General features: G+C 41.4%; 1 protein-coding gene across 1 annotated transcript in view; it reads left to right on the top strand.

The window, feature by feature from the left end:
- The first annotated feature begins 6,721 nt into the window (after positions 1 to 6,721).
- Positions 6,722 to 12,137, top strand: part of LOC129717791 (uncharacterized) — a 39,140-nt gene continuing 33,724 nt past the window's right edge. The window contains exon 1 of the mRNA XM_055667957.1: positions 6,722 to 6,919. Coding sequence (XP_055523932.1) covers positions 6,887 to 6,919 — 33 coding nt within the window. The 5' untranslated portion in view covers positions 6,722 to 6,886. The remainder of the gene's footprint in view (positions 6,920 to 12,137) is intronic.

The following is a 12,137-nucleotide window of genomic DNA, read 5'->3' as shown; positions in this document are numbered from 1 at the left end:
TAAGATAGACGCAAGGTGTCTTAGACAAAGTTTTAGGTTATCTTAAAACAAGAAACTTTACCGAAGACATCATGTTTCTATCTCTTACATATTATGAGCAACATTGAGTTTTCTATTAGAAGGCACGAAAAATCATAATTTTCGTTCTAACTTTTTTCGCAGATTTTTCCAAATTTTGAAACCTTCTACTAAGTTATCAGCCATCCAAAAATGCATTTGTTTTCTTAACATTGTTGTTTTTTATCTCCCAAAATAAAACAGTTATTTAACATAATTGTTAAAATGCATAGTTTTCCATCACATAGAAAAATGCCAATATCTCAGCTCCCCGATAAGATATCAAGTATCTTTTTTCATATAAATTTTCGTGGTAAATCCCGCTTTGCAATAAAAATTTCAGTTCTTGCCCAAATTTTTTTTTCTTTTGTGTTTTGAAGCGTTTTATCTAAAAATTATTAGAAAAATTAATTTTTTTGTGATGTTTAATGGGGTCTGGTAGTAAAAAAACTGAATACAATGCTGAACCTACCACGCAAAATATTCTAAAACAACCCCACAAAAATAAAAAAATGTACGAAAAAATGTAGGAATCGAACAGAATTGAAAAAAGTGCAAAAAAGTGGGTTTGTAGCTTAAAAAAGTCATTTTTTCATAAATCACGTTTGGGCAACCTGAAAACAATTTTTTAGAATGGTGGCGAACCAGCCTGTGGCTGAAAACCACCCTAATAAAGTAATAAAAAAAAATATTTTTAGAAAGCCGAAATGTTCTACAAAAATGCTATAAATAACATTATTTTTTAATTTAGGACTGAGCAACTTGACTTTTTCAACATCGATTTTTTTTTGGGACACCCTACTGTGCATGTACCTAGTCGCTCAAAACAACCCTGAAAATTGATACTAACAACTCGGAGCACTGTATCCTGTTGATGATGAAGAGGGAGAGAGAGAAAGAGAGGTTGAGAGAACGGCGAAGCAAGCCGAACAGGGAGTTCGAAGTTGACCTCGGGAGAGTGAGGATCGTTGTTGCCTGCTCTGCTTGAATGTCGAAACCGAAATTATAAATAGGGTAAGGATTAAGCCGTTCCTTACCCTATTAGTAGCAGTAGCCGCATTAGTAGCAGTAGCGCCTATTTTAATCAGTCGAAGAAAACAGGCCTCAAACTCCTGCATTTTGATCAAAATCGACAATTTCAATGATGGAAACGAAAACTTTGATTGCCTAGCTGCCTTACGAATATACGTAATACCGTTAATCACAAAGAAATCTGTGAACAATTGCAATTGAAACAAATCGATCTATATTGCAGCCATTCAGGAGCCACTTCGGGTGTTGAAAAAAAACGCCTGCAAAACAGATGGAAACTGCTTAAAATAGGGTGATTGGAATAGTGTCCCTCGATTCGTAACTTTGATTGATGATTGTCAAAGTTTGCAAACTTAGTTTTACAATCTGAAAACAAGTTCTGATAGAGAAAACGATGGCGAACAGATTGATAGACTACTGTTTGAGTTTCTCCAAACACATTTCGAGTATTTCGTCTGAATACACAGGCGGTTCCTAAAGCTGCCTAAAATATGTTCCCTACCCTAGTTGAAAAGTACACGAAGCCGATAAGAAAGAAACGCGACGTGGGTGTCACCAGAGACCGATATAACCGCTGAATTCAAAAGGGATCTGCCGGACCGCTAGTTCACAAACGACCGTTCCCAACCCAAAGACGATAGTCTCACGTGCCGCTGGATTTGATTTGTGGGGCGTGATTTACCTTCATCGCCACGTGGAACGGCAGCAAAAGGCTATCGGAGCCGAGAGGAGTTCGGCCGGCAGCTGGACGTCGAAGGGTAAAAGCGTACGAAGTTAGAAGATTCATCCTGTTCCTGGCGGAAGTTCTGGTGACCGGCGAGTTACGCTATCGTCGCGTCACACGTTTTCGACGGCGGGCATGTGTATCTAGTCCCTCTTCCCTTTGAATCAGTTGAGTTATTGGTCGTAAGTCCTCCTCGAATAGCGGGGGAAAGCCGACCCTAGGGTCCATGTAACCTGAGCTAGTCGTTTGTTACAACTCTCTGCCAGATCTAGCTCCATCTGGTCTACCCATCTTGCTCGCTGTGCCCCTGGTCGTCTTCTTCATACCGGATTCAAGGCAAACACCATTTTTGCAGGGTAGTTGTCCGGCATTCTTGCAACATGCCCTGCCCAGGGTATCCGTCCAGCTTTGGCCACCTTTTGAATACTGTGTTCGCCGTAGAGTTGCACGAGCTCATGGTTCATTCGTCGCCTTCATATTCCGTTCTCCCGCACGCGGCCGAAGATCGTCCATAGTACCCGTCTTTCGAAAACTCCGAACCACGTTTCATGCCCGTAGAGAACAACCGGTGTTTTGAGCGTTTTGTACAGGTTACACTTCGTACGGGGACTTAGTTAGTTAGCTCGACTGCAATTGCTTGTGTAGTAGTAGGCACGACTTCCGCTGATAATACGCCTCCGGATCTCTCCGCTGGTATCACTGTCCTCAGTAACCAGTGAGCCAAGATAGACAAACTCATCGACTACCTTGAACTCATCGCCGTCGATCGTAATGCTTCTACTGCCTAGGCGTTGTCGGTCGGTTTCGGTTCTGCCGGCTACCATATACTTCGTTTTAGATGTATTTCCTAATCTTCGCGTTTTAGTCTGGGGTAATGTTCTACCACCGGCACAGTTGTTCTGCCGACACTGTCGAATTGACGAATTGACTGGATTTGTTTTGAAAATCGTACCCCGCGTGTTGATGTTCGCTCGATTCATTACACCCTGTAGCGCAATGTTGAATAACAGGCAGGAAGACCATCACTCTGTCGAAGCCCCATTCAAATGGACCCGACAATCCATCCGAAATCCGCACACAGCACTGCGTCCCATCCACCGTAGCCTTTATCAGTCTAATCAGCTTCCCCGGAAAGCCGTTTTCGTCCATGACCTTCCATAACTCTTTTCGGTCGATAGTGTCATACGCGGCTTTAAAGTCGATGAATAGATGGGAGGTGGGAGTTCTGTATTCACAGCTTTTCCGGAGAATCTGCTGTATGGTAAAGATTTGGTCCGTCGTAGACCGTCCTCCAACGAAGCCGGTCTGATAACTTCCCTCAAATCTGTTGGCTAGAGGTGATAGGCGGCGGAAAATGATTTGTGAAAACACTTTGTATGCGGCATTCAGGACGGTGATCGCACGATAGTTCCCACAGTCCAATTTGTCGCCTTTCTTATAGATGGGACAGATAACCCCATCCTTCCATTCCTCCGGTAGCTTTTCTGTATCCCAAATTCTTGCAATCAGCCGGTGCAAACAGGTGGCCAGCCTCTCCGGGCCCATCGTAATAAGCTACGCTCCAAGGCCATCTTTCCCTGCCGATTCATTGTTTTCAGCTGCTTGATGGCATCATTAACTTCGTCTATTGTTGGGGCTGGTTCGTCTTCTACATTTGTCGCTCCGGCGGGATCGCTTTCTCCGCCGCCATGGTCTCCTGCCTGGGCACCATTAAGGTGTTCGTCGAAGTGCTGCTTCCACCTTTCGGTCACCTCACGATCGATTGTCAGAATACTACCATCCAAGCTGGTCTTCTTCCGGCAGCGCAGCTTCGAGCGAATGTGCGTAGTTTTCGGCGACGTTAGGCGATCTTGATATCATGTTTTGGGCAGTCTCACGCTCCAACTGCGCGTAAAGTTCATCCTTATTGTCTTCGGTACTTCCGAGGTGAGGGCTGTGCACGTTTATGATGCTGATGTTGAAGAAACGACCCTTGATTCTCAACCTGCACATTCGAGGGCTGATTGGCCACCACTATAAAAGAGCCCCAGCTCTTGTAGATGGCATGACCATCCCGGAACGTACGTACCATTGAGCCCTTCCAGCATACCTCCTGCAGCGTCGAATCTGCGGGATTTCAATACATCGGAAAGCACTCGTGTGCTTTCTTGGAAATTGAGAGATCGGCAGTTCCACGTCCCGAGTTTCCAACCGTTTCTCCATTTTCGTCGCATGGGTCTGTGCCGATTGTTCCAGTCCGAATTTCTTTTTTCCTCGTTCATTACTTGTGAGTGTTTTACGTTGGTGGCTTGTAAGGCCTGCGCACTGTCTCGCCGGAGGACCATCGTGGACAACACTGTTTAGAGTCCCACGTTGGCACGAGGACGATAATCGGCCGCCCCTAACCTGGAGTACAGTCGCCGTTTTGAACCGTTCCTAACAAGGAGGACAGACGCTCGGAAACTCGGGGTTAGTTACCCGATCTTTCCTTGGTTGCTCGTACCCAGCCGGCACCGCGTGGAGGTTGGGATAGGAAGGGCTGGATAAGAGGCTAAGGACCACATGTGGGGTCTATTTTATTCCAGTAGGCGCACTTGGCCCCGGTTATACGCAATATCCGGCCATTCAGCCTACCAGCCAGTGTTATATATTAAATTCCTAGGTGGGAATTCTCGAGACATGAGATTAACCGGTGCTGTTGTTATAGTGCCGATTACTTTTCGATGATCGCGACAAAAACAATACGTTTTACTTAATACGATGAGCCAACGGATTTCTTAATCGTTTACAATTATGTTATCTTCAATTGGAAAAGGTCTTGCTGAAACTTTAACTGCGGACAAAACTTGCCCAATTATGACTTTCGCTTGCATTTTGGCAGTTTAACATATTTAAGCTATCAATTCGCGTCTCTCTTAGACCACTCACTTCGAGTAGGGTAAATATGTATAAAACGCCCCCCAGGGGCATAACGCCCCAGTCCATTTATTCGGAAACACACAAAAAATAAGAAATGAGACTATTGGGAATCCGTAGCGGGTCATAGAACCAACCTTCTGTGCAAGTTTGATAATTGTCACTAGCAGCAAAAAATAAACAAAAATCAATTCTGATTTGAGCTGCTTCAGATCTAATTTCTTGCAGCGTTTCCGTAACAGTTTTTCTCTCATGTATAAAGTTTGTTACCTGGTTTTTGTACTTATATATCTCAAATGAACCTCTGAGCAGCTGTATTTAGTGAAGAAACGATAAAAATTGTATAATTTGCTTAACTATTCAATGCTTTCTGCTACACTAAAGCTCCCGGGCAATATGCCCCACCGCTAGCCCGGCTGATTTGTTCATTGCTTTAGCGTTTGCTTCTGAGACTTCAAGCGCTGTTTCACTTCGCATGCTGAGCTAGCATATGAAGCTACTGCATGGGGCATATTATACTGCATCTGGGGCGTTTTGCCCCGGTAGATTGGAAAGCTTGCAATTTAGTCATATTTTTTAATAAAATTATGGCGTTTTTGTGTAACAGTAATTACAAACCAAAGTAATAGCAATGCATTACCAACTAAATAGTGTATCCAACTGCATGAACGATTTGTTGTTTGTGATATACATAGCTACAATATTGACGATGTTCCTTAGGGGGGGCGTATTATACCTGTTTACCCTATACGACGATGCAACTGAATTAAACAGTTTTGGTTTTGTCTCGGCTGTTACGCAACAGCAACAAACCATTTAACGAGAAGCATTCTGAAGGGAAAACTGCAGCCCACCATCGACAAACTGTCACTTTCGCCCACTCCACCTGCAAGAGACGGTTTCCGTGTCACTAGCCGACCACAATCACCGCTGTGTTAGCTGCCTAAACGCCGCTAAAGACGCCTTAATTGGACATTAATTCTTTTTTTTCCTCCTCCCCGTGATCCAATTGCCAATGGGAAAACTCACCCGCTGTTGCTACTTTCATTCAGCTGTCATCCCGTGCCGGCTTTGATGGATTTCCGATTTTCGCGATCCGCTACTGCGCGCGATCGTGACACGGCGGATCGAACCCGTATCGGGTGGCCGACCCTCAAACTCGATTATATAACCGCTTTCTGAGAAGAAAAGTGGATCGATGATGCCGGGTTCTTCAGCCGACGCGAGCGCACGCGAAAGTCATGAATTTTTGATTGGTTCAATCGCAGCTCATACACGCATGTAAAGTACCCTAACAAACACGGTTATCATGATCGTTTGATCTATCTTCGCATGCGCATGACTCCGCCCGGTTGCCTAAGAAACATCACGTTCATCTCGCTGGGTCTTGACTACTAGCTAACTACGTTGGTAACTACAATTATTAGATGCACCAAAAAAGAAACAAAAAAAAAAACCTCGATCTTACGTTACGAAACACGATCGTGTATCGCACCCGATAACACGAAGAAGAAGTCTCTGGCAGTCAGTCACGCAAATTCCGTTTAAAATTACAGCCTAAAAGCTTTTGGGTTCACCTGCATCATATATTAGGGAGAGTCCGATCGATGGGTCACGCATTGTCTTCTTATCTCTTCCCTACCCGCCACGCCAGCTTCACCAGAACCTGTTGCTGTCAGTCTCAAGATTCGATCTCAAATATGTTGATGCAATCCATATTCACTACTCTTCTCCTCTTTCGTTGCTATGAACCTCTACAATGTTTTTCGATTCTATGTTTGGATTTTTCCTCCTTCGCACTTGCGTTTTCAACGTTTTCAGTTTTTGGTTTCATTTTCCCTTTCGTTCCGCTGCTGCAGTTCTGCTGTGGCTTTTTTCTATATTAGTTTAAACGGGATGGCGGCGGGTAAGTAATTGAAGACCGCCTAAGACGAAGCAGGCGGCGCTGCTTGTTTTAAGCCCACCGTATATAAATCAGATCATTATTTTGTACTCCAGTTTAGTACGCGTCTGTCGGTGCAAGTCGTCGGTTGTAAATAGGTGAAAAGAATCAAGCACTTGCTGAGGGCTAAGTTGGTGATTAGTTTTCTTTAGAATTTTTAACTAAACACATTGGTGTGGTTTAAGGAGAACACACACACAAAATAGTGCAGCAAATTGTGATTGTAAGCAGAAACAATGGTTCGGCGTATCCTAGCAACCGTGACGGTGGTGAGTTTAATTTTGTATTGGCGATCAAAGACAGAAATAAAATGGACTGCTTCTGGAATGTGGCTTCTGTTGAAAACCGTATAATTTTGTAAAGTTTGTGATAGAGGTGTAAATCGGCTGAAAATTATTCGATATGTCATGAAAAGTTGATGTTGCTAGCAGCCAAGAGAATAGTTCTTAGAAACCTTCTGTTATCTCAAAATTATTTGTGGTTAAATGATGAAAATTAAGGAATCAGAAACAATGCAAGATATTATGGACTAGCATTTGGTTGTGCGTAAAACACTTATTGTCTTTGTTTGAAATTTATTTGCTTTGCTACCTATACCGAAATGAAGTCCTGGAGGTAAAGTAAATTTGAAAAGTGTACGTGTTAGTCTCTTCTTTAAACCTAATCACACTAAAGTCGTTTTTGACGCGGGGGATACGTGCCGCGTAAAAAAACCGCGTAAATTCCGGAATCCGCGTAAAAAAAACCGCGTAAATTTCGGAATCCGCGTAAAAAACCATCGTTAATTTTGCGTTCCGGGTGAAGGGAAACCGAAATCTGGGCAAAAAAAAATACCGCGTAAATTCCGGAATCCGCGTAAAAAAACGCGTAAATTCCGGAATCCGCGTAAAAAAACCGCGTCAAAAACGACCTTAGTGTATATACGGTCTGCGAATATAGTGTGTCAAGCACGCATAAAAGAGCTAGCAAGACGATGAAGGAAAAAAATGAAGTACAATGCCATTATCGCAACCCAAATCAAAGTCAACCTGTCATTGTCATTTGTCCACCGGCTTATCAACTCACCAAGTCGAAAAAATTATGAAAAACGAAACATAACGCTCATCAGCGATCAGTTAGTTTTGTTCGAAGAACTCGAAACGAAATGCGCAATGTCACCCCGGGTTTGAAAAACAACGTTGATGATAGTTCTAATGTTTGAAACTCATTTTTTTTTGGTTTATACAGTTTTGACATGAATTTAAATTCATAGTTTCAAATTGTATTTGTTACATTTTCTAACATCCCTGATCTATTCGAACATGATTGTCAACTTTTGATCTTTCTGGCGTTTCCAATTTGTTATTTTGGCCCTTTCTTTTAAGGGGTTATATACCTTTTTGGTCGAGAAAAATGAGAAAAGTTCGAATCTATTTTAATTTGCATAGCACATTTTCATTGCATCAAAGGGGTATTTTTCTGAAAGTACAGTTTATCAACAACAAAAAAATACGTTTGATTTTGAGATATACCAATTATTACTGGAGTAATGGCCGTTTCTCCGAAACGCTATTTTTTTTTGCAGAGGCTTGCGGTGATCCTGATAGAGACTCAGTGGGTCAACCGGAATCAAAAAACCCATATTATTTCATTAGTTCAGAAGTGTGCTGGGTCCTTGAACGATCGCTTTTATGAGTATTTTGTTTTCAGTACAAATGGGAACGTTTTTCCCAAAAAATGCACGTTCTGAGCGTCAAAAATTGCATTAAAAATTTTTGTGCGGTAAAATGTAACTGTATGTTTCGAAAAGCGATCGTTCAAGGACCGGCGAATTTAATAACGAAAATTTAAAAAAAAATGAAGGAAATCGGTTCAGTAGTTTTTCCGCAATCAGGATCACTGCAAAGTCATTTTTCGGAAAACACTATTCCGAGATAATCGCGTGTAAAGTTTCAAGTTTAGCTTATGCGGCCGTGGCGAGGCGCGCTGCAAATCGCTCTAACTTTCTTCCTATTGCTCAGATCTTCATGATAATTTGTGAAAATGTTCTCAAGATGTTGTATTTGAAGATACTACAATAATTTTTTTTTCGGTTTTTTTGAAAACTAAAAAGGTATATAACCCCTTAAATCACTTTTTATATTTTGGGTCTTTTTACCTACTTCGAAATTTGCAACTCTTTTTGTGATGTTTTAGCCATTATAGATCTTTTCGAAATCTTGATATATCGAACGACATTTTCATCCTTTTTTAAGACATTTTCATTTTCATTTGAACAATATTAACATTTTCTTATTTATTTTTTGTTTAATATTTTCGACATTTTCAATATGTTTGACCCACTTGAAGCCATTTAATTCATCACTTTTTGTACACTTCTATTTTTTTTGTACTTTTCTTATTTATTTATACAAAAGACAAAAAAATGTATGCATGTTCCAGCATAACTCTAGAATGCCTGAACCGATCTCCACCAAACTTGACATAAGAAGTCCCTTTTACGAAGGAGGTGGTCATAGTTTCATTTAAAAGTGGGGAGAACAACCCTTGAAGGAAGGACGGATCAAAAATCATGATTTTTCGTGCATTGCAGTTCCCATTTTGAATTCATTCAATGTCTTTCGGGCCCTTGGTCATATCTGGAGGTCAGAAGTTGATTTCCGGAGACCGGAACACAACGCTTGATGTCATTTCCAATTGGGTCCTTAAGTTTCAAACGGTTTTCTGATTTTTATATATCAGCTGATAAAGTGCAATTTTCTAAGCAAAACGTGATTTTGAAAAAATGTTTATCGTTTTCCTTCGATTTTTAAATGAAGATTAAAAAACTGCTCGAAATGCCTTAAATGACAGTTCTCTCATATACCGTACATAGGCGAAACGTCAACTAAGACCTTTCGAGCAGTTTTCATTCTTCATTTAAAATCCCGTTTTGTACAGAAAACGCGGCTTTTTCAAATGATATATAAAAACTGGTATAGCTTTAGGACCCAATTCCAAGATGGCGACTTCCGGTTTTTGAAAAGTAGTATAAAACTGTAAAAAAACATTCATAAATCCCGCAAATGGTGGCATATCCGGACCAAGGTTGTTAACGTATGGTATCGTTATTGACGATAACGATACCGCCTTCAAACATTAACGATATCGGCGATAACGATAGTCACTAGACGTTATCAGCTCACTAACGCCTTATGCCAGTTTTGTCTGCTGTGGTAGCGAATGGTGTACGACTTGATGGAAAAGCAGGCACGGGGTGAGGAAACGTTTTTTCACTTCGGAGGATTGGAGACGAAACATCACTAGGCAACAGGAAGAAACTTTTCCTTATTTGTTTATGTTTCGCTTCTCATCAGGGAAATAAATTTATCAGTTTTGATTGTTTTAGCTTATGAGGTGCTTTAATAAAGCACAAATTTGAATAGTAAGGTATGTAGCATTGTCATATTTGCATTTAAAATGCATCTAAATGATATATCTTATAAAGCAAAAGATGGTATTGCAGTGGATGGTAATAAACAAACGTTATTGATTCGATACCGTCCAGTAGCTATCGTCATTGACAATGACGATAATGTCTGAAGACATAAGCGTCATCGTCGATAACAACAACAGACGGTATCGTTATCGGCGTTTACGATAAATTATCGATTAACAACCTTGATGCGGACTCATTTCTGGTTCCTGAATATCTGCAAAAATAGAATGATTCACTGCAGTGTGCATATTTTTGGAATCAAGATGACGTTCATCACCCTGGCACACATGAACAGGGCCGGCAGTTGATGTGGGTAGTATGGGTAGTAGTACTCTCCGAAAATATCCTTGTGGGCACCACCCCACACGGAATAATCAGACAAAACCAAAAAGAATTTAATGTTTTCTATGTTCGAAACTGCGAGCAACCACTTTTTGATGAATATCGTTGAGCGAGAGTTTATGAAGCTATAGATTTGATGCATTTCTAGGCGATTTGCTCAAACAAAATTTCGATTTCGAAAACTTCAAGAGCTACTCTTGTGCATTTTTTTCATTGGTCAAGAATGTGAGACCTTAAGTGAAGCCCTACCAGTAGTCCGATAAGTTTTAACTTTGGATGGGGACGTTTTTCGAGTAGACAAAAGTGTTGACGCTAACGTTCGCATTAAAAAAATGCATAAAAATTCTCGATTTTTCATGGATTTACCTTTACATGCACTAACGAAACAACCCATCAATCATAGAAGCACATGAGTCAGCAGAAAAATTTAACTCGAACTTTAACCGTGATGGCGAAAATAGTGGAACTACACTAAAGTCGCTTTTTACGCGGGGGATACTTGCCGCGTAAAAAAACGCGTAAATTCGGAATCCGCGTAAAAAAACCGCGTACGATCCGGAATCCGCGTAAAAAAAACCGCGTAAATTCCGGAATCCGCATAAAAAAGCCACGTAAAAAAACCCGCGTAAAAAAAACCGCGTAAAAAGCGACCTTAGTGTACTTTATTCAGAAGTGTGCGCGTTCAAAGAACGGTATCCCGCCGCGTCAAAAACGGGTATCGTGCGACACTTTGTGGACGCCAGATACGCCCGTTTCGGCATCTACAATATCTTGACACCATTGGATGAGAATCAGAGCATCGAAAGAAAGCGCAGTTTCGAACGGCCGACGACCCTGAGCGATAAGAAATTCCAGAGGATGCTGATGAGGTAGACCGAGGGAAAAGTGGTCACATCGCTGCGTGCGCTAGGTTGGGAGCACCAGCCAAACTGTGAAAATTACCTGCCGAACATGGATGGCAACAACTGGCAGGGCGCTTCGTGTTATACTTGCTCCACGAAGAAAGTGAGCTCCGAGGTGAAGTTCACTTGACACATTAAGTTTCCCAAGAAGGTACTTCTGCGGCTGACAATCAGCGTGATGAAGAGTCAAAGCAGCGCCGTGAACGGGGAAATTCATAGTAAGAATTGTCTGCTAAAAGTTGCGTCGTTTATCAAGATATATTATATAAGGGCAAAACTGAAGCGTAAGATCTACTCAACAAATTTGTCGCGAAAATTGATATCTAAAACGAGGCAAGAACTCAAAAACATGCCTACACGCATGTTTTCGTCCACCATGGCGATTGTTCCGGTTAACTGCCGGAAGACATCCATGAACCTTCCCTTACCCTTACTGCCCACTCGGTATAATAGTGCGACGCCGCCCCTGCACATGAAGACATGTTTTCACAGGTGATTCAATCCGAGTCTTGTGCCTTTTAAAATTAAAAAGCGGTCATTTCTGGTTTTTGTAACGCTTCACCCTCAAAGCTAATGAAAATGTAAAATACTATATTTTTAGAACCGATAAAATGCCTTCAAGCGAACACTGGTGTCTGATACCATTTGATTGATAGAGATGGCATTTCAAAACATCCAATCTGTTTTGATCGATTTTCAATAAACCGAATTAAATAACTTTTTGTATAGCACACCTATTTAAATAACACACAAGTTTTGTATTTTATTTGTATGTATGTTCCAGCA

Source organism: Wyeomyia smithii, chromosome 1, assembly GCF_029784165.1.
Source record: "Wyeomyia smithii strain HCP4-BCI-WySm-NY-G18 chromosome 1, ASM2978416v1, whole genome shotgun sequence".
In the NCBI taxonomy this organism is placed as follows: domain Eukaryota; kingdom Metazoa; phylum Arthropoda; class Insecta; order Diptera; family Culicidae; genus Wyeomyia; species Wyeomyia smithii.
This window is presented reverse-complemented; position numbering and strand designations above follow the sequence as displayed.